Raw genomic sequence first — 22,655 nt, 5'->3', positions numbered from 1 at the left:
AAAACATGAATGCCAGCAGAATGTAAACGTTTCCCTGTGGTGGCATCTGTCCAGGAGTGGCATAGATGAGTCAAATGGCAGTTCTTTTTGGAGGAACCTCCATACTGATTTTCATAATGGCTGCACTGGCTTGCCCTTCTTGATCAGAATGGCTGGCATAAAGAAACCTGACAACAAATGTTGGAGAGAATGCAGGAAAAGCAAACAAACAAGAAAACATTCAGAGCTCTGTAGATTATCAAGACTGGAATTAAGCTAAATCTTCATGGCCGGAAGGAGGTGCGGGGGGGTGGGGGGGGAAGAAGGCTTCAGAGGCTGTACGGAAACTCCTTTTACACCAAGTTCACTTTACCTTGGGAACAGGAGCTTGGACAAGGCCTAAGCCAATTTATAAGCTCAAATCATCCAGACTGTAATCAACACGAAGCCACCCTTGGACTCATCCGACATCCCAGGCTGCTCACTTTATAAAGCCAATCCTATACTCCGCCTGAGCACGTCCGACCCACGGGGTCGGTTTCCTGGTCCAGAACAGGCTGGCTTTGGCTTTCTTAGCAGCGTCTGCCTGATCTGTCACCTGACTAACCTGATACCATGACACTTGGTTCCAGAAGGCTCAAGATCAGCCATCTTCAAAGGCAGTGTGCACAAAATAATGAATAAAGGTTTAACTTAACACCGACACCTCTCTTTGCCAGGTCAATTAGAAGTGTAAATAATCCATGAACCCAGTTCTACAGTCCTTCAGCCCAGCAAGAGCGAAGGGGAAAAGCGCCTTAAAGAAGAGGCCAGCAGTTACATCTGCTTCACATGCGTGTTATCAACTAATAAGTAAAAATGAGCGAGGTGGTACCGAAGATGCCTTTTGTTTGTTGTCTATTTTTAAAAAAAGAAAACAAAGGACAGCTTTTTAATAGACAGGATACCACAATGTCTTCACATCAAATTCCTAGATTCCTACAAGGGTCATATCAAAAACAGAAGTAGTGAGGCAGTAACATAACACATGAGGCATTAGGACACATGACTGCCTCTTGAAGGAAGGAAGGAAGGAAAGAAGGAAGGAAGGAAGGAAGAGAGGGAGGGAAGGAGGGAGGGAGGGAGGGAGGGAAGGAGGGAGGGAAGGAGGGAGGGAAGGAGGAAGGGAGCTGAAAGGCTTGATCTACGCACATTTTTTAAAAAGCTGTCCGAGACACGATTTTCACTATAAAGTTTATATATACCTTTGAGCCAATACTAACATGTTAGCACATGCTAGAGGTATTAGCCACTCTGCAGTCTCATAGGGCGGCCAGCTGTAGCTATTGAGCAGCTGAAGCTGGCTCAGTCTGAACTGAGATGCATTATAAATATGATATGCCCACTATACCTGTAAAACTTAGCACAAATAATCAAAGAAGCCATCTCATGATAATTTTTATATAACATCTATATAAAACATAACATGATAAATAAGATTAGCTTGGATATATTAGGCTAAAGCAAACATGGTTATATGTCACTTATGTAGATATGTATTATTAAAGATATTACACTATATCATTTACATTATCACATTTAATGTTTGAGTAAAAGCAAATATATCATTTAAAATAATTTATTTATAATTAATTTATTCCTTTAAATTTCTTTTAAGTTTATGAGTGTTAAATTTTTATTCCAAAGCAATTTCCATTTAACATCTAATACTTGGCTTACATTTAAATTAGAATAAATAGAAGGTTTAACCGACAGTTGGCTTCTAAGTCAGTAAGTCTCTCACTTTACAGGTAGGTCCTAACAGTTACAAAGAAGAACACAGAGTTTTGTTCTGTTTTAGTTTGTTTTTAAATCCCAATCACAATGTCTTTAAATAATACACTTGTATAGTTTATTAGAATAAGTAGGATTTACTAAGAAAAATGTTCCCCAGCACATGAAAGAAAAAAAAATCCAATGGATATAGAGAAACTGAGTTTAGAATAATAACTATGTTAATTTTATCAATTCAAAATTATACCTTTAGTGCAATGCGAATAAACACACCTCAGTCTATTTTTTAGTTTGACTAATACATTCAAAATTTAGGTGCGAAAATAAACATGAAAACCGTAAAAAAAAAAAAAAAGCTGTTATAAGAAAGATCAGAAAGAGTTAGTCAGAAGAGTCAGAAGAACATGCTTTTATGAAGTTGCTATAAAGGAATTTGATATTAGATAATAAAACAGAGTAAAATAGAGCAGTGGGGACTGCCTTAGTTTACTGTCTATTGCTGTGATAAACACCACGACCAAAAGGAGCTTGGGGAGTACATCGTTTATGTGGCTTACAGCTTCATCATCAAGGAAAGCCAGGGCAGGGGCTCCTGGGACTGGAGCCAGGGACCGACCAGAGAGATGGAGGTCATTGCTTGCTGGTTTTCTGGCTTGCTCCTGATGCTCCTTTATAAAGCTCCGGATGGCTGCCCAGGGATAGCACCACTCACAGGTGGCTGGTCCCTCCCACACCAATCAGTAATCAAAAAAAAAAAAAAATGCCCATGGATTTGTCTCCTGGCAAATGTGGCGGAGACATTCCTCAACTGAGGTTCCTTCCTCCCCAGTGACTCTAGTTCATGTTGATAGAAAACGAAGCAGCCAGGGATGTAATGAAGGAAGAAAGAGATCAACTCCAGGAAAACTTAGGTGGGTGAAGAAGCATCCCAAACCACAGTAGGAAAATTGGGCTATCACATATTTGACTATTATACAGAACGAAGGGAAGAAATTTGAGGGAAAAAAATCAAGATCATGGCCTGACTTCTCACAGGAACGTGAAACCCCCAGGACTTAGAAATTCCATCATATAAAATGAAACCTAGAAACACTGGATGAAAAAGAAGACTTGTCATCTTGACACTAAACATGATATTAAAGGAAAATTTTAAGGGAAAAAAATCTAGAAGATAATACTTCTGGAAAGGTAACTTGTGGGTGATGGGGCTGGTTCAGTCTGTAAAATGCTTGACTTGCAAGTACAGGAACCTGAGTTTGACTCTAGAACCCATGAGAAAAAGCTCGGGCAGGCTTGGTGGAGCGCACTTGTAATCCACAGGCAGATCCCTGGACTCACTAGCTTCCTTGGAGCGGTCCACACCATCGAGAGAACCAGTCTCAAAAGAGCAAAGAGTGGGTAGCTCCTGGGGAATGATTTGTCCTCTGAGGCCCACCCGGACACACACACAGCACATACGAGATTAGCAAAATATATACACAAAAATGCTACAAAGCTAACACAATTGGGAAAGAGTTCAAATCTTCAAGCTACCAGAAGTTCTTAAAAATTCAGGTATCACATTTTCTCTAACTTGTAGCATCTAGGGGGAGAAATGTGTGAAGCTAAGTAGGTGATTAGGGCTGAAGGAGGCAGGGAGGGGGGGAAGGGAAGGCAGTAAGAGGTGGCGAATGGGATCAATGCCAGACCTTTGCAAACATGAAGATGCCACAACGGAGCTCTTTATTTAGTATAACTATTATACACTAATAAAAGAAATATTAATATAAAATAAATGTTGTATAAGAACACAATTCAGAAACAAATCTAATACTAAACTTATCCAAAAACATAACTGGTAATTAAGTAATGACTAGATTTACAGAGGTAAATCTGTATATCAGAATAACAAACCAAGCAACCAACCCACTGCAGACCAATGAGAAGAGCCAGGGACATGAGCTTCTGATTATTTCCAGTGGAAGTCTAAAGTAATATAATCCTTCCAGTGAATCTGAAAAATGTATCAAAATTATTAAAAAAAAATATACAGTCTTGATCTAGAAATTCCAATTCTAGAGATCTTGCCCAAGAAAATAATTCAAAAAGGACTATAAAGGTCTGTAAGGATGCTCATTCAAAAGCTATTTTACAAAACAAAACACAAAAAGCATCTCAAGTAGCCTAAATATAAACCCAGAGAAAACTCCTAAGTAAACTGTAGGCAAACCAGAATGCCAAACTCTAATAACATTAACAGCAGTCCTTCAATTCGACAAATATGGGCCCGAAATAAGGCCATTCTTCATTGCTTCAGGAACACATCTTCAAGGTTCTTCCACTCGCTATCCTTTGGGTCCTAGCACCCAACTAGCTGGCCCACAGGCGATAGACAACGCAGGCTAGCCGAACAATTATTTGGAATTATTTCCTTGAGCAACCTCTGCTCCAGTTGCATGTGCTCTCCAGAGGCTGTGGGGTATACGCATGGTAGAAGATAAACTGAACAGGGCACTCCTATGCCGCTATGAGAAAGTCATCACCCATGGCTCTGGGAAGACTTCTGAGACATGTCTGTTTGGTGTCACTTATAGTCCTGTAATTACACCTAACAAACTGGCAGAGTGGAACCACTGTTTTGGTCCATCACTGCCCTCCCGTCTAGAGTGATAAATATATCAGTGAACAAAACAGACAAAAGTGTAACAGAAATTATTAAAACCCTGACACGGGGTTTCTATCCTGCCTTAGGTTATTGAGTGCTCGGATAAAAGACACACACACACAAACACACACACACACACAGCACCTTTATATTTACAATATGTCCTAGGCAATAGAATAGCTGAGCAACCTCTTACCCGCCATGTTTTTAGAATCTACCTTCTTATTGATAATGCTGAGTTGTTATTTACTATTTACAATGTTTCATCTGCTCTTAACTCCAATTGGGCAGCCCTCCATACCATGTGTTATTGGTTTTTTTTTTATTCTTTTTATTTATTTTTTTCCTCTGCTATCTCATGGTGGCCTCTCCTTCTCTCCTCCTTAAAGGTTCTCTTCTTCCTCTCTCCCATCCCAAGCCCAAGAAGCCTAAATCCCACCTATGTCTCTTCTGCCCATCTATTAGCTATTGGCATCTTTATTTACTAATCACAATGAACTGGGGGAATCATTCAGTGTCTATGTGTGAAGTCCCTGCTCTGGGAGCTTACCAGCCAGAGGGCAAGAACACAGAAAGATGCATTTGTTAGGAAGCAAAGAATGAAAATTAAAGCCCAGGGCATCCCCAGGGTGACATTTATCCTCAGCAGAGATGCGCACAGTAAGCTCCGCACAGCCTTCAAGAGTCCCCTCAGCCTGGGCTGTTAACCAGACACCTGCATCAAGACTCAGCACTGGAGGAGTGACAGAATGTGGGGTGGGTTCTCCGCTCTACAGTAGACAACCTAATTCAGTGGACTGTACTTAGATCTTCAGAATCTCACTAACTGAAATGACACAGGGTTGGGATCGGCATTCTTACTTCTGGTTATAAGCCAGGCCCCACCTCCATGATTCTTTCATTCACCCTTTGTCCCTGTTCCCAATTGGCTGGCACACAGCCGTCTCACAGCACATAGTGGCCAAAGGAACAAGGCCATTCAGTTGCATTTGGTCTAGACACCTGAAAGGGCCTGCTAAAATTTGTCCTTTACAAGTACTTACCTTGCTCCTTTTGTAGTCTTTTGAGTAAATTGCACATGGCATTCTCTATCATTGCAAACATTTTAAATTGCCATTTGCTAAGAGGGAAATGAAAGCTTAGAGGTTCTAAGTATATCGTGTTGCTCACAACCATGACTAGCTTAGCATTTCGGCATTATAACACTCAACGGAAAACAATAGAAGGCATGGGGGAACGTCTGCTCTTTGTTGCTTTAAAGTATATGTCCTCAGTTTTGAGCAGCATCTGCTGCTGACTATTTTGTAAACCATGGGCTCTTCTAAAACTCCCTGCTTCCTGCAGGCAAGAACCTTTGGTGGTCTGGGGGCCCTGGCTATGACTGGGTTTGTTGTTTACCCAGTTGTCATCTCCCGTTCTTGTTAGTAACACCACACTGAGTAATGTGCTCGGCTGGAAAACTCCATTTCCCAGCTTGTCCAGTAGATGGGAGGGAATGCAAATGAGGCGTTTGTCATTGTGTGCCACTTTCGGGAAAATCCTTTATTCATTCCCCTTCCGTGGTTTGTTTGCATGGAACTCCTATAAGACAGCTGAGACCCAGCAACCACACCGTGGACTTTATGAACAGCATGTGTTCAGGACGGTAAAGCAGAAAAGCCCAGGGAGACAACATCTCTTAGGACTTGGTGTGGCAGGCACAGCTGACCTTGACTGGCTACTCTTACACTAGCTTTTGAGAGAGAAAAACAGTATACTATGTGAGCAATGGGTATTTCAGTCTGTCATTATGACCACTGTGCTCAGACACTAGAATAGCAGGAAAGAAACCTAAAGTATATAGCCTTCTGCTTTATCCATGCTTTCTGGGAAATATTATCTACGAGTGTTTCAATATTTTTGAGCTGAAGCTTCCCAAGTTTGATTTATTTCCCTGTACCTAACTTCACAATTTCTAAGAATCTTAAAAACATATTAATTTTTGGTTTGTTTCTTTTATAAAAAAAATTGTAGCCCAGGCTAGTCTAGAACTATCTAGCCCAGACTGACCTCCAATATACAATAATCCTCTTGCCTTGACCTCCCAAGTGTTTAGATTACAAGTGTGAACAATCACACCCAGGTCAACACCATGGTCAACTTGGGTGTATTATAATTATAAAATTGAATCATTCTCTTACTGCATAGAACCTCTTTAACTGGTTTGGTCCTCTCTACTGGTCAGGTCCAAGACTGTAAAGAGGAGTCTTCAACGTGTACTTATCCCGACCCAGAGCATCAGTAGGCATGTAGACCCCAGCACACCTGTCTGCCCCATAGTCTCTTTAGGATCCCACCTCAGAAGCTGCATTTGCAGGCACTGGGTTCTCATTTCATGAAGTGAAAATAAAAAAAAAAACCAACAAAAGCTCTTGATTGAGAACTCTCTCTTCAATATCGAAGTAACGTGTGAGTGTGTGTGTGTGTTTATGTGTCTGTCTGTCTCTTGCCCTTCACTCTCTATAGAGTTCAACCTTTTGTGTCCCTGCCTTGAGGCTTCTGCCCTGGCTGTTCGTCTACCTGCACCACTCCCCAGGTCTACAGCAGATTAGGAAGGCTAGCCCACCCAGGCTCCTTAGCCCTCAAGGCCCACTCACCCACCTTACACACTGGCCTTGGCTGTTTTTCCAACAACTTTTATCAAATAACAGATTCCACAATCTGATGGATTTTGCTTTATTCCTTCTTCCTTAAGACATGCCCACTGATGTGCCCCTAACATCTAGATGAGCTCTTACTGGAATTGGACAGATATGTGCTGAATGACCCAGTGACCTACTCCAGCCTCTCTCTGGTTCTCGGTCCCCATTTTCTCTGGTCTCCTCCGTGACCCGTCCACACACTTCTTGACTAACCTAACATGGTTCTTTTGGCGTGCCACTTTGTGACAAGGATTTGGTCCCACAGTGGCTGTGGAGGGCTGGCATTGACTACATATCAGTGTCATGCTCCAGTGGGAAATTAGATTAGGCAAACTCTAAGACCTTTTGCAAATATTCAGCTCGGTATCCCAATGACTCACTTGGCATTGAAAGTGCTCTGATCCAGCAGTAAGTATTCCACCTGTCCAAACTTATACCCTCCTCCTTCTGGGGTTCCCTCAGCCTGTAGCCACATTCCTGAGGTCTCCTGTAAGCCATGCTCATTGTAACCATTTCTCTCAAACCATTTTTATTACCTTCACCAGTTCTGAAACAGACAGCAATGTCTTTCCAAAGACTGCTATCTGCAGCTAGCAGCATGGCCTTTGAACCTGTCCTAAATGTGGTTTTTCTAGCACCTGGAGCTCCTAAATCAGAATCCACATTTAACACGATCCCCTTGTGATTCTCCACGCCCAAAGCTGGCACTACAAGAGGGCTCTGCAGTCGGCCCTACCTACTCACTTGCTCATTAATAAGCCAAGACCGAAGTCCTACACTTCCATAGGATGTGTGCCACCCACAGCTAGGCCCACGTTCAACCAACAACCTCCCCACTAAGAGGATCTGCTGCCCACTTTATTTAAGCCTTTTCTTTACACCTTGGTTGTAAACAACTTCCAAGAGCACAGTAGCTGTGCATCGGGGCCAATCTGGATTCAGGGAACAGAAATCCACACAAATCGTTTCAAACGAGGAGCAATGGTTTAACCCTGCATAGAATTCTGAACAGAAAACTCGGGAAGGAGGGCAAAGGTCAGGGCTCTATACTAGACTGCTTCCACTCTGCTCTTTACCCAGTCCCTGCTGCCTAATTCGGTATTATTTTCAGAGCATAAAATTTTCTCTCCTGCAAGCCCATTCAATTCTGTCCCCTTTAGCTTCGATTTTCTTTCTACCTCTAACCTTAAGTTCCCCCATAGTGATATGGTAGCACAGGGATTAAAAAAAATAATAAAAAATTAAAAAATTAAAAAGAAACCTAAACCACAAGGTTACAAGCTTGAGAATCACATAGGGTTGGCTGCCTCTGAGTCAGGAACCCATCCTGTTTTAATGAGGCCAAGGTGAGTGCAGTTTAGAATAAGGCCCTATCTAGCAACAAGGAACTGTCAAAGGGCATTGTTCCCTAAGAAAGGAACCTGTGGAAGGCCAATCAACAGGCCGCACACACCCCAGCCCACAGTCCCAGAGACATTATCGACTGGCACATATTAAAGTGAAATCAACCAATCATTCTGCAGGCATCAGGAAGACCCTACCCTGGATGGACACTTGGCTATACAGACTATATAGCAGCAGCACTTGTTTTTTCTGAGCCCCTGATACAAGTGTATCACTTAACTAGCTGTTTCTCTTTGACCAACTCATTGAGCCATCCTGAACCATCATTCTCCACTTCAACAGCCTCCAGAAGTGTGGCAAGTGCCCATAAGGCAATTGTTGTGAAAGTGCCCTGAACGCCACAGGAGGTGCCTACTGCAGCCTCTCCATGCTAAATTCTCTCAAAGTGACACAAACTTTACCTTGTATTTAGATTTCTTCCTCTTCCCTCCCTTCCCTTTAATACACGATTTAATCCGTCAGTTGCTATTATCTAAAAACATCAATTGATGTGATAAATAATATTTTAACACCAAGTTATCCCCACTTTGTTGCTTCCATGGCTCAAACAGTGGTTAGTGCATTCATTCATTTCACTCAAAATAGAAAAAAAAATATGTTTATATACTAAATTCTTATGATAGAGGTCAGGTTTGATTTCTGTGTCTTTCTGTGTCACCTTGTCTCTTGCCTAAATATTAGAGTCAGGAATCCCTATTTTTCACACAAGGCCCTTATAGCTCTTACTGCTCCCACCCCCAGAAATCCTATTCTCCTCGCTTCTGCTCCCACCCCACCCCCCACCACATTATCATCTACCTCACCGCAAAGAGTAAGGATGGGGACAGAGATGAGAATCAGTGACCGTAACAAGAGATTATTTCTCAAAATAGGGCCATTCCACAACGTTGAAGGGCAGAGTTACTGGAACGGAAAAACAGAGAAACGAAAGAAAGAAAATGAAAGTATACCGTTTCTTTTTGCCCTAGTAAAACCAAGGGATATTTACTGAAAGCCTGCCACACGCCAGACAGGAGGTGGAGGGCTCCTCAATCAGGGTGCACAGCATTTCAGTCTTTGCCAAAGCGCCCTTGTCCATAACCTAGGGCATCTGTTGCACACTTCCTACAAGTGGAACCACTCAACAGCTGGCCCTGGGTGGAGCAACTAAAGCAGCATGCACCTTACTCAAGTCAGTTCAGCCGGCCAAAGTGCAGGCTTCATGCAAAAAGAAAAACAAAACAATGAAACCTTAAACTAGAGCCCGGTGAGCCACAGGGGGCAGAAGTGTAGAGACAGGAACGCAGCCTGGCATCCTCTGAGCACCTAAACCCAATTAAGGCTCTTCCAGCCTAGAGGTGCTGAGAACAGTGGATCAAAGAATCTGCGACGCCTGGGAAAGGCAAACCCGCTCTTCGGGAAGCGGTGATGTGGGGGCAGCACAATGGTGGGCGCTGGAGATAGTGGGTTGGAGGGATCTATTCATGGGCATGGACAAGCTGATTGGGAACAGGCAGATTGCAAAGACTGCGCGCTGTTGGTGAAAGAGAGCTGGGCTCTTGCTTTGGAAGGCAAGGACTGAACAGTCGTGTTGCGGTGTAAAGGAAACCTTGGGGCTCCCGCCAGCGCATAAATTCCGAGGTTTTGGATCCTGGAAAGCATTTGCTAGTGTGCTGAAGGCAGAACTGGCGGAAGGGTCCACTGGTGATCAGGGGAGACAACCAGACTACTGGGAAAAGGAGGAGGGGGGTGTAGATGGGATGAGATGTCTCTTCCCGGACACGGACACACACACACACACACACACACACGTCGGACCCCAGGCTGCTCGCACCTGCTCCCACGTACGCGGGGCGCACAGCCCCCTGCTGCGGCGGCCACTCACCTTCCGCGCGAGAGCGGATCTCCGACACTGTCCTCCGCATGGTGGGCATCTCGACAGCCCCTGCAGGTGGGTCTCGGGCGCGGACCCTGCACCTGTCGCGGCGCCGCGAGGGCGGGAGAGCTGGCTCTGCAGCGCCGAGGACTCAGCTGCCGTGGGGCCGCGCCTCCCACCCAGGGCAGCGTCGCCACCAGGAGCCGCCTGGGCACTGGGCGGGAGGGGGAAGGCGGCGAAGGAGCTGCGTCCGCAGAGCCGCCTAGGTCTCCCCGCAGTGGCAGAGGAGCGGGCTCGAGGGGCGGAGTCGGGGACGGCGCCGGGGGCGGGGTCTGCGGGGCGCGCGCTCACTCGCTGGCCTCCTGGAGTGGGGCGGGGACAGAGCCGCGGGCCTCCGGGTCCCGCCCAGTTCGGACCGTACCATCCGCGGAGAGGGGACGTCGATCAAACATTTTTGGCTTTTTGATCCACTTCAGCCCTCCTTAAGGCCAGTACAAGTGTCCCAAGCCTTAATAGAAGAGGAAGAGCTACTCTAGTTTCCGAAGGCTCTGATATCTCCTCCAGCCATCCTCTGGTTCTACAATGCGATAGAACCGCCCGTCCTCAGCGCCAGGGTTGGGTTCTGTGTAGGCAGCCGGAGTCTAAGCCACTGAGACTTTGTGGGTGACGTCTCAGTGGTATGGGGTCCCTGCGTTGGCCGCCTGAGTGGAATCCTAGCCGATCTCAACGCCCAGCCTGACTCCTGGTCTGAACTGCACCCTGAACTGAACCCTCTTTAGTAGCAGGCTGTGAGACCCGAAGCCACGGGAGCTGTTCCTCTTCGTGTCATTTTAAGCCTTACAGCCACACAACCTGCGTGGGTGTGAGCCGGTACTTCCCACCAGTTCGTCCTCTGCAACCTGTTAAGGCTCTGAAATTGCAACCAAACCAACTGTTGACCACGTGGTTAACCAAGCAAAATTCTGTTGTTTTTGGTTTCTGCTCCAGAAAGTTCGATGCAGTAGTTTATCCTCAAAGCCTAGTGGGGCGTCAGTATAAAATCCATAAAGATGTTAATTACAAGTCCTTATGTCTTAGAGACCAGCATGACCTCAGTGCCTTTTATTTTGTGTAGTAAAAATCCAGTCTAACAAGTCGAAACAAATGCAGTATTTTTAATTTGTTCCCGTTTTCAGCCTCGAGATAGGATGAAGGCTATCTTCATAGAAGGCTATCTTCATATCTATCATAAAGAAGGCTTTGTGTCTAGAAACCTCCTGAGCAGGGAAGAAAGGAATAACCAGGTAAAAGCTACTGACTTCGTGTATTGTTCTGGGCACCTAGTGGAAAAGGGCTTCCTACCAAGGCCTTTTATTTGTGTTCCTTTGAGATCAGGAAGGGAGAAACATGTAGAGACTGAAATGGAGAGAGAGGTGATTGCAACTCGAGCATAAGGGAAAAGACTAATATATAAAATCTGCTAATAGCATCTTCTCTCCATTCGTGATATTTCCTCTACTTCCTGGAAAGTCGCACTCACTAATCAGAGTTCTACCTCACATTAATACCCAGGCGGTCAATACATATTTATGAGGAACCCACTCCATTTGTCTCTTATTCAGAGGTTGGGATCAGAACAAAGGAAACATATTATTTCTAGTGTGCTTGGAATGTCTCAGGTTAGAGCAGACTCAAATGTGTCTGTGCCAGCGATGGCCATAATTTTAAACTGTAGTCTGTTGAAAAAAGGAAAATGAATACAGCCTTATCGAGACTGTCATTGCTGGCGGATTTTACTTCCTTCTAGACTCCATAATCTCCTGGGGGGAAAGCAGGCTTCCTCTTGATTGAGTCCTAACCAAAGTAAATGACTAAGAACGGAGGGGGTGGAGAAAATCAGCTTAAAGTAAGCAAACAAATGTAGGGTTAGGAGTGGTTTTCCGATTAACATTTTACATGAGATTTTTATGAACCCATTGCTTAGCAAAAACGATCTGTTTGATTTATGAGCAATCCCTTTTGTAATTGCTGTGAGCCTTTTGGTGAGATTCAACTTCTGTTTACTATAATAACCATCGAAAGGGGATTCCGGTGTAACCTGTTTTCTATAGTGCCACCTGCTGTGTGTGCATCAGCCCAATTCTCAACCTAGGTCACTTATACAGGGAATGCAAACGGTTTCTCATACAGAGCAGACGGCAAGATGCAGCTTGTGGCTTCCCTCTGGCTTCCCCACATGTTCCTATCACAGAATCCATATTGGCAGGATTCTCATCGCTCCCTTGTTTCTGAAAATCTGCTCCCCCACGGTTGTTAGAAAGCCATCCATTCGCATGGTCCAGCGCTGTAATCGAGGTTGAGAACTGCACTAATCTGCCTCAGCTTGGTTTCAGAGCTCAGGGCTCTCACCTTCCATTGTGTGAGACAGACGCACATTCTGCCAGCCCCTGGCAGGAAACTCTGGTTCTAGCAACGTGACCTTGTTACAGAATCTGTCAGTTGAATGCAGATGTCAGCAAGTCATTTAAAAACTTTCAGGTCCTGTGACTACCTTGCCTGCTGATCCAACTGAGAAGGAAGCAGGCTATTTAAGGACAGCTGCCTCAAGGATTACTTTTTGTCATTATGCAGAAAATATACATTAAGTTCATGTTAGGGCCTGAGCCAGAGTGCTAGGCTTAGAAGGCACTTGGGGGAAAGCTAGCTGTCAATACAAGATGGCTGACGCCTCATTCCAGCTAGACAAGAAGCAACAAGTATAGACGTAGAGAGAAGGGAAGATTCTCGGATGGAGGCTTGCCAACATTTTTGAACTGGAGCTTGAGTAAAGGTCAAGTCTATAGAAATGAATAAGAGACCTGTTGCCCAGTAAGACACTAACTCTACAACAGTCAAACAAACAAAAACCCTGTCTAGACAGTGAGATGGTTAAAGTGATAGAACAGAGTATTTAGATAGCAAACAGATTGTCCTATGACAAAGCTTCTTAATGGGAGATGGGAGCCTGTGGTAAATGATTAGAGTCCTACCTGACAATCTAAGGACACCCTGGGCCTTCTAAATGAGATTAGGAACTCCAACTGTGCCCCAGAAAACCTAGTGATGCAAACATATCTCCTCTGTTCTACTACTCTAGAAAAAAAAAATGGGAACGTGCTGGGTAGTTTTATGTTAACTTGATGCAAACTGAGAGGAGGGAATCTCAATTAAGAAAATTCCTCCATAAGATCAGATTGTAGGCAGGCCTATAAGGCATTTTCTTAATTCGTGATTGATGGGGGAGGGCCCTGCTCATTGTGGGTGGTGCCATCTCTGGGATGGTAGTCCTGGGATCTATAAGAAAGCAGGCTAAGCAAGCCGGGGGTAGCCCCCATAAAACTTGATTGGCACAAGGAATCAGCTTTATTTAAACTTCCGAAAAATAAGGAGTGACTTTCAAGGAAAAAGTTTGTTGCTGGGGTTTGCCAGTGGTCCCCAAAGTTTAGGGCTTGGAAATATAGTACCCAATTTAATTATATTTGGGAGTTAAAGCTTAATGAGATGAAATCAGGAATGAGGGCTGTGTCCTCCTAAGCAGATTAACAACACAGGTTGTTGTGGGAGTGGGAGAAGTGAATTGACACCCATGTGCTCTCGTATGCCCTTTACCCTCTGCTGTGAAGTAACAGAACAGAGAGCTTTCATCAGATGTCATTGCCTTAGTGCTAGATTTCCCAACCACTAAAGATGTAAGAAACTAGTCTCTGACCTTGATTAATCACGCAGTCTAGGGTCTTCTGTTAAAGCAGTGGATAATGGACTTTCAGAACAGTAAATATCATAAAAGAAGATAGAAAGAAAAAAGATACAGGGGAACATCACTACTGGGTCTAAGAACTTGTCATGCCCAGAGAATTAGGAACAAAGAACAGTCTTTATAGCAGATGATGTAATAAAACTGAGCCATTGCTTTGTACCATATGCTCAAACTCATTCTAAATGGATTCAAGTGTAAAAGTTACAACGACTATAAAACTCTGAGTGCTGGGTAGTTTTATATCAACTTGACACAAGGCAAGCTAATGCCATCTGAAAGGAGGGAATCTCAATTAAGAAAATGCCTCCATAAGATCAAGTTGTAGGCAGGTTTATAAGGCATTTTCTTAATTACTGATTGGTGGGGGAGCCACCCATTGTGGGTGGAGTCATCCCTGGGATGGTGGTCCTGGGTTCTATAAGAAAGCAGGCTGAGTAAGCCAGTAAACAGAACTCCTCTGTGGCTTCTGCATTGGCTCTTGCCTTCAGGTTCCTGCCCTGAGTTCTTTTAATGATGAACAGTGGTACTATGGAAATGTAAGCCAAATGAACTCTTTCCTCCCCAACTTGCTTTTTGGTCATGGTGTTTCATTGCAGCCAAAGAATCGCTAAGACAGAAGTCCTTCTTATGAGCTCATTTCCATAAATTAAGTTCTTTGGTGTGACAGCAAAAGCACAGACAACAAAAGAAAAATGAGTCATCAGGCAGCATCAAAAGCCTTCTTATGCTACAAAGGACTAGGGAAAAATAACCCAGATAATGGTTTTGATAAATCATATACCTGATAAGTGATAGATGCCTCAAATACATAAAGAACCATTACAATTGAATAAAAAAAAATGACCCAAATTTAAAGTTATCAAACAGTAGTTTTGCTAAAGAATGTATTCAAATGACAACAGGCTCCCAAAAAGACACTGAATGTCATTATTTCCCTGGGAAAGAGCAAATGGAAGCCAGAAATTTTCCCACTCACTAGAGTGGGTATAATAAACTGACAGGTGATAACAAGCTGAGATACTCTAATGGTGGTGGCTGAAATTTAAATGTCACAGCTGTTTGGAACGTAGCCAGGTAAATTCTTAAATGCTTAAACATGAAGTTACAGGCCAGTGATTATACTACATGTACCCAAGAAAAATAAAAGCACAGGCCCATGGATAATCTTCACATATATGTTCATATCAATAGAACTTACTGTTTCCAAATGGAGTAACAACCCAGGCTATCCATCAGCCAGTTGATAGGTGAATAAAATGTCTGTCCTAGGATGGAATTTCAGTGTGCAATCAGAAGGAAAGAAACAAAGACATTTGTTACAGCACAGATGACTTCAAGAACACCCTTCTTGAAGCGATGTGAGGCCCACAAATGACACGATTCCAGTTTCAAATGTCCAAACTGCAAGAGACACGAAGATTGTGTACTGAAAATAATAACGTCAAAATTGAGTGACCAAATTTTAAATACAAACTAATTACAGCCAAAAGCTCTAAATCTTCTGTCATGGAATAATCCAGCCACTTATTGCTCACAGTGATTAAAAACCTCACTTCTCCCTCAAGCTCTTTCTTATGTCTGTATTAATGTTCTCTTTTCAAGCACCACTGAGATTTTAATTCACCTTAACATCTTTGAACATAATTATCTTCTTCAAAAGTTAGATTTTTTTAAAGGACAATAAAAATTTGAAGGATGAAATACAATGTATTTCATATGTAAGTTTATTGAAACATGAAACAGCTTAAAACACAAGATTTCAGAAAAATAAGTGCAAGTTTTAAATACCGGGACATAAGCAAATGCATTCAATTATTATTCAGAATACCCTAAAAGTACCACCTTTTAGTAGATTTGCCAAAAAATATTTAAATTTTAATTTTTATTCTTTACATGCATTGCATCTTGACTGCTGTTTCTCCTACCTCCTCTCCTCCCAGTACCCTCACCACCTCCCCTTTCCCCAAGATTCATTCCTCCTCCATTTCCTTTCAAAAAAGGGAAAAGAGACCTGTGATGGGGGAGGCTCCCAAGAGTCCAGTGTGTGACCCGAGCTGAGAATCCTAGCACCATCCAGTAGCTAGAAGGGAATTCCAGTGGGGGGAGGGAGACACCAACCCATCCACAAAACCTTCCACCCAAAATTTGTCATGCCTATAAGATGTGCAGGGATAAAGATGGAGTAGAGATTGAGGGAATGGCCAGTCAATGACTGGTCCAACCAATGAGACCCATCCCAAGGGAGAGAGCCAACCTTTGACAATGTTAATGATATTCTGCTATGCTTGCAGACAGGAGCTTAGCATAATTGTCTCCTGAGAGGCTTCATCCAGCACCTGATGGAAACAGACACAGAAACCCTCACCCAAATAATAGGCAGAGCTCAGGGAATTCTGTGGAAGAGTAGTAGGCAGAAGGATTACCGCAGCCAGAGGAGTCAAGGATACCACAGGAAGACCTATGGAGTCAACTAACCTGAGCCCATGGGAGCTCACAGAGACTAAACCACCAACCAAAGAGTATGCATGAGCTGGACCTAGGCCTGCTACCTATTTGTAGCAGATGTGTAGCTTGGTTTTTATGTGGGTCCCCTAACAACTGGAGCAGGGACTGTCTCTGACTCTGTTACCTGCCTTTGGACCCCCTTCCCCTGGCCTTGTCTGGCCTCAGTGGGAGAGGATGTGCTTACTCCTGCCAAGACTTAATGTGTGATGTGTTGTGGCAGGTTGGTACCTGTGGGGAGCCACCCCTTCTCTGAGAAGTAAAGGGAGTAATGGGGGAGGGGCTTGTAAGGGTGGGACTTGGAGGAGAGGGGCCTTCAATCAGGATGTAAAGTGAATAAATAAATTAACTAATGCAAAAAAGAAAAGAGAACAGCCTTGCAGGTATGTTAACCAAACCAAATATGGCACCACAAATTACAATGAGACTAGGTACAAACCCTCATATTAAAGCTGGACAAGGCAACCCGTTAGGAGAAGAAAGGTCCAAAGCACAGGCAAAAGAGTCAGAGGTATCTCCCACTCCTGCTGTTAAGGGTCTCATAAGAACGCCAACTATGCAACCATAACATATGTGCAGAGGCCCCAGCTCAGATCCATACAGGCTCCCTGGTTATCAGTTCAGTCTCTGTGAGCCCCTTTGAGCCTTGCTTAGTTGATTCTGTGGGTCACGTTCTCATATTGTCCTTGATCCTTCTGACTCCTAGAATCCTTCCTTCCCTTCTTCTTCAGATTGGCTAGGTACCAATCCATGAGTATAGCAGAATATCATTAGTGATCATTTCATAGACTTTTTTTTTCCCTGCCAGACATATTTGGTTCTATCCTGGGTCTCTGGGATGACCAACCTCTGGTTCCTGGCAATCCATGCAGTGTTAGGCACGGGCTTCCTTAGTAAAGGCCTCAAAATGGATTAGTCATGGGTTGGCCACTTCTACAAGTTCTGTGTCACCATCACCCCAGCACATCTTGCAGACAGGACACATGGTCGGTTGAAGGTTTTGTGGCTGGATTGATGTTCTAGTTCCACTTCTGGGAGTCATGCCTGATAAACGATGGCAGTTCAGGCTCTGCACCCTCTGTTACTAGGAGACCTCACTAGGGTCACTCTCTTAGACTCCAGGGAGCATTCACTACACTAGATTTCTAAGTCATCACCTCCCTCAGATTATCTCTCACTGCCAATTCCAGGAGTGTCTCCCAGTACTCTCTCCGCCTACCCCACCCCCAATGAACCCTTTTGTTCCCATCTCTACCCTCCCCCAGTCTGCTCTGTTTCTCCTTCCCTGGGAGATTCATGCATCTCTCCTTGAGCCCTCCCTGTTACTTTGATTCTCAGGGTCTGTGGATTATATTATGATTTTCTTTTCCTTAACAGCTGATGCCCACTTATAAGTGAATACATACCATGTTTGTCTTTCTGTCTCTGAGATATCTCACTCAGGATGATTTCTTTTCTAGTTCTAACCATTTGCCTGCAAATGTCATGATATCTTTGTTTTTAACAGCTGAGTAATACTCCATTACATAAAGGGACCATTTTCTCCATATTCTTTGGTTGAATGACATCTAGGTTGTTTCCAGTTTCTGGCTATTATGAGTAAAGATGCTATGAACAAAGTTAAGCAAGTGTCCTTGTGGTACAATGGGGCAAAGGACAATTTTTTTTTTCTTCATTGTAATTGAAAATATCCTTCTCAAGCTTAAATGAGAGTAGTTTTAAAATTTTAATTAAAAATTTAAGATTTGCATTATAAAGAAAGATTAGGGGCCACCAGTGTGTTCCAAGTAGAATTCAGTTCACACATCTTTTGGGGAAAATATTTGTTGAATATTTAATCTCTTATTTAAAAATAAATATACATTCAAGAAAAACAATCTACTCTATCTATATTAAATGCTGAACTCTTAAATTTGATACTATTGCTTCAAATTAGGGATAAATTTAAATGGTGTCTTTTTAACTTTATAAAATTTCTGTGCCCCAGAACTCATGAATTGAAAAATTAACAATTTCAAACTGATGCTTCTTTTCCAAAAAATTGTCTTTAATGCTGACTTCCTTGTAAAATAATATTGTCCAATTCTTTGTGAACGTCTGAGTGATCTAAGTAGCATAATATTACCACAGAATGTTGACATTAGGTAATAACTTTATTGAGGAATAATTGACATACAATAAACATGTGTGTGAAGTGTAGATTTTATTAGGTTCTGATATGTGTATTTCTGAAAGCTATTACTACATTCAACATAATAAACAATCTGTCAATTGCAAAAGTTACTTCTTGCCTCATGGCATGATTATGTATCCCTAGAGAAGCTTTGACCTTGTAGATTCTATGCAATATATGACATGCCTAAGATGATCACCATACGGACTGTGCTGGGCTTTGGAGACCAAATAGCCAACTAAAACTGACAGAGTATGTGTTTTTACAGAATTCATGTTACATCATGATACTAGACAAATATCAAATATTTCATAAATACAAAATCATTATATATCCAGGCTTGTTAGCAAAGTAGTCTGTTTTTAATATATAATATTTCTGAGCTACCCTACTTTTCTCTGGAGCATCTCAGAGTCACCTCTGTGAGCTTGATGGTCAAGCTGTGGTAATTCCCTTGATTGGACTGAGAGACTCCGGGGGGCCACAATAGCATGCTTCTAGGTGTGTCTGTTAGGCACTTCTGGAGACCATTGTCATGTGGAACAACCAATAGGGAAAGATATGTCTTAGATGTAGGTGATGGTGTCCAGTAGGCTGGGGCTCAGACAAGGGGGCCGTCTGCCAACGTGGCTCTTTGTGAGCAGGTACCTCTGTTGCCATTGGCACAGTCCATTCCACCGGACTCCAGCTTGCTCAGCCTTCCAACATGGACCCAGGCCAGCAACTCTAGGAAGGTTCTGGGCCTTTGTGTTCAGACTGGTATTGTATCATTGGTCATAGTTCTGAGGCTTCCAGAACCTACACTGAGAAGCTGCTGGGTCCTTTTCCAGTGCTGGTGTCCATTGTGGGGCTGTCTACTTTCTGAGAGTGTAGGCCAGTCTAACATCTATACATACACACACATAGACACACACACACACACACACACACACACACACACACACACACACCTATTTCTCTAGGGAATTGCCAAATATGGTGGTCTTTCGTATTTGTGAAGAAATAGTGCATACTTTATTTATATTGCATATTGTGGGTTTTAGAAACAGGGAAATGTTTGATATGCAAAGGGAGAAACTAACCATGAAGAGAAATAAGATCATAATCTATTTACCTGGTGCTGGCCAGAAAAAAATAATATTGGAAGTGAAAAAGAACTCTTAAGAAAACCTTTCTCTCTTGCTATATCATACTATTATTTCTTGTAGACATATCTGCAGTGACAGGGTTAAAAAACATCAAGGGACAGGGGAGCCTTAGGATTTCCATTAAAGATTAATTAAGCAGCACCAAAAATGAGATAAATATGATTATCTGATTTAATTTTGTAACTCCATACCTTTCACTTTGGATAGAATGCCTGATCTAAAGCCAGTGCTCCAATGAAATGACATGAGCCACAGCTTTCAAATCTGAAATCTTTGCCAATTGTGTTTGGGCCTCTTGAATGACACATCCCTTTGCTCAGAGGTTCATAACTTATTGCAGTGTTTAATAGATTTATTGGAAAATCATAATGTTATTTTCCTTTAACCTTAAAAATCCTCAAGAAGAACACTAGCTGGAAAGAGGAATCATTTTTCAGTGTAGATTGCTGTCAACTCTGAACTCCAGAGAAATTCACCAAATTGAGATGAGTTGATACTTGATCCAGAATTAAATATAGGTGTTTGCTTCAAAGAAAAGAAACTAGAGAGATGGGTGATAGCTTAAGAAGATGGTGTAAAGACAGTACATGAAGACATGAGGTTAGAGGTACCAGTGGTTGAGGCAAGAAGACCTGGTGTCACAGGTGGGAAGAGAGCCCATTCCTCTGTGCAGACATGCCCCGGTTGGTTTGTGTGTGCCTTGCCAAAGGCAGCCTTTCACTGTCTCTCTTCTGTGTGGATTATGTGTTAAGTTTAAACTTTAGAAGACTGACATTGCTTGGTAACATTAGAACATTCTTCTTCTGGTTCTAAATCCACAGATTTCCACTGCAGCCTGAGCTTTGTCTGCAAAGCACATATCTTCTGATAGAGGCCATTGGCTGGAAAAACAAGCAAATAAAAACAAAAACAAAAAAGCAAAAGACAAAACCCAACAAAAAACAAAGACAAAACAAAACAAAACAAAAAACAAAAAACAAAACAAAACAACCCTCAGTTATCCAGTCTTTCAGTTAGTTGAATGTCTAGTCAAACCCTTCTGGTTTGTTATTGATCTGAAAAGCGACTGTGCCAGAGGTTAAAGGAGGCCTCCTGTAGGTTGAAGAACACTAGATACAGCTCAGCAGCAGAATTCTGGCTAAGCATGTGCTTAAGACACTGTGTTTCAGTTCAGTGTTGGAAGGAAGGAAGGAAGGAAGGAAGGAAGGAAGGAAGGAAGGAAGGAAGGAAGGAAGGAAGGAAGGAAGGAAGGAAATTGTTCTGCTGTTGAAAATTGGCCCCAGGCTTCCTACATACTCTGCATATGAGGTAAGTGCAGTAGCAAAGCCATTTTTCACAACTCACTTTTCAGACAAATAGACAGAAACCAAACTATGGAGGACCAGCCACACAAACCAGCAGAAGTGATAGGATTAAATATACAAAGTGTAAGGGACACACTGCCGGCTCTACAATGTAGAAAGAAATTGACTTTAAACAGTTATTTGCCAGGTGGCTCACACTGTCCCAGTCCTTCAGAGGCTGAGGTTGGAGGAGCATGAGATTGGGGTCAACCTGGGCCATAGTATGGAACCCTCTGTCATAAGACCAACTTAATTAATTTAGTTCATTCATTGCTTGCAGTGGTAACAGAATATAGAACATGGGTCAGAGGTAAAGAGACCGGGAGAGAGGTGGTAGGAAACATTTACTCATCACAAAAAAATGGTAATTAAAAGCTAAGCTTGAATGAGCTGTGAGGCTCCTTTTATTACAACTCTGGGTCTTTGAAGCATGAAGGACAAAGGTCTGTCTGTAGAAAAGAACAGACAATCTTCCCCTATGATTATAGATATGAGTCTGAATATAGAATTATGTTTGAACTGTTTGTCATTTTATTAAGTCTCACTGAATTCTTACACTGAAGGAAGGGAGAGCACCTTTCTTACATTCTTTGAACAGTAATAATACATATTTGAGCATATGGTTCAATTATTCAAAAGTTTCATTTATCTTTTAATGCCATTTGTGTTTTTATAATTTCTGGGATTTTTGTTTGTTTGTTTGTTTGTTTTAAGTATTGCTAATCTGGAAACTTGGTTACTATCAGACCTGACTTAAGAGAGTAAGAAAACCTGGGCCACAATCCCCAAGTCTCAGTTCGAGCACTTTTGACTTGTGAAGAAGTGACTATGAAAGCTACTCCTCAGGGAGGAGGCTTCCAGGTCAGATCCAGCCAGAATCCTTGAAGCTCTGTACTTAAAGCACCTGGTCTTGTTAGCAATAGGAGCCTACCTTTAATGTCTTGGAGGCAACCAACTGTACTGGCACTATTCTGTATCTGTTGGGTACCATTTTTCTCCTCTCTTCTTCTGTACTGACCTCCCTCCTCCGTCCCTCATCAGGTCAACATCCCCTACTCCATTTTCCTATTTACCTCCTCATGTCACTGTACCCCTAAAGCATGGTTCTTACTTGGTGGTTTCACAAGAATTGCTTGCAATGATATCATTTAGTAAATATTAAAATATTACAAACAAATAGTCTATCTTCTAGAATAAGGTTCAAATGCACAAATAGAATCCCCCACCCCAAATAACAGTATTTTAAATAAGGGTTGTTTGTGTGGTATTCACATTAAAGAAGTCTGAAGATTAACTCCATGCCTGAGGTCTTCCGTTTTAGCTTTACCATGATATCCCACATCCGGAAGTTACGTTGTGGTTCTTCCTGCGGTCTGGT

General features: G+C 42.7%; 1 protein-coding gene across 1 annotated transcript in view; it reads right to left on the bottom strand.

Annotated features, from left to right (window-relative positions):
- Positions 1–10,623, bottom strand: part of Atp8a1 (ATPase phospholipid transporting 8A1) — a 227,487-nt gene extending 216,864 nt beyond the window's left edge. The window contains exon 1 of the mRNA XM_052199340.1: positions 10,346–10,623. Within this exon, the coding sequence (XP_052055300.1) occupies positions 10,346–10,394 (49 nt within the window). The 5' untranslated portion in view covers positions 10,395–10,623. The remainder of the gene's footprint in view (positions 1–10,345) is intronic.
- Between the last annotated feature and the right edge of the window lie 12,032 nt (positions 10,624–22,655).

The sequence above is a fragment of the Apodemus sylvaticus genome, chromosome 11 (assembly GCF_947179515.1).
Source record: "Apodemus sylvaticus chromosome 11, mApoSyl1.1, whole genome shotgun sequence".
NCBI lineage: Eukaryota > Metazoa > Chordata > Mammalia > Rodentia > Muridae > Apodemus > Apodemus sylvaticus.
This window is presented reverse-complemented; position numbering and strand designations above follow the sequence as displayed.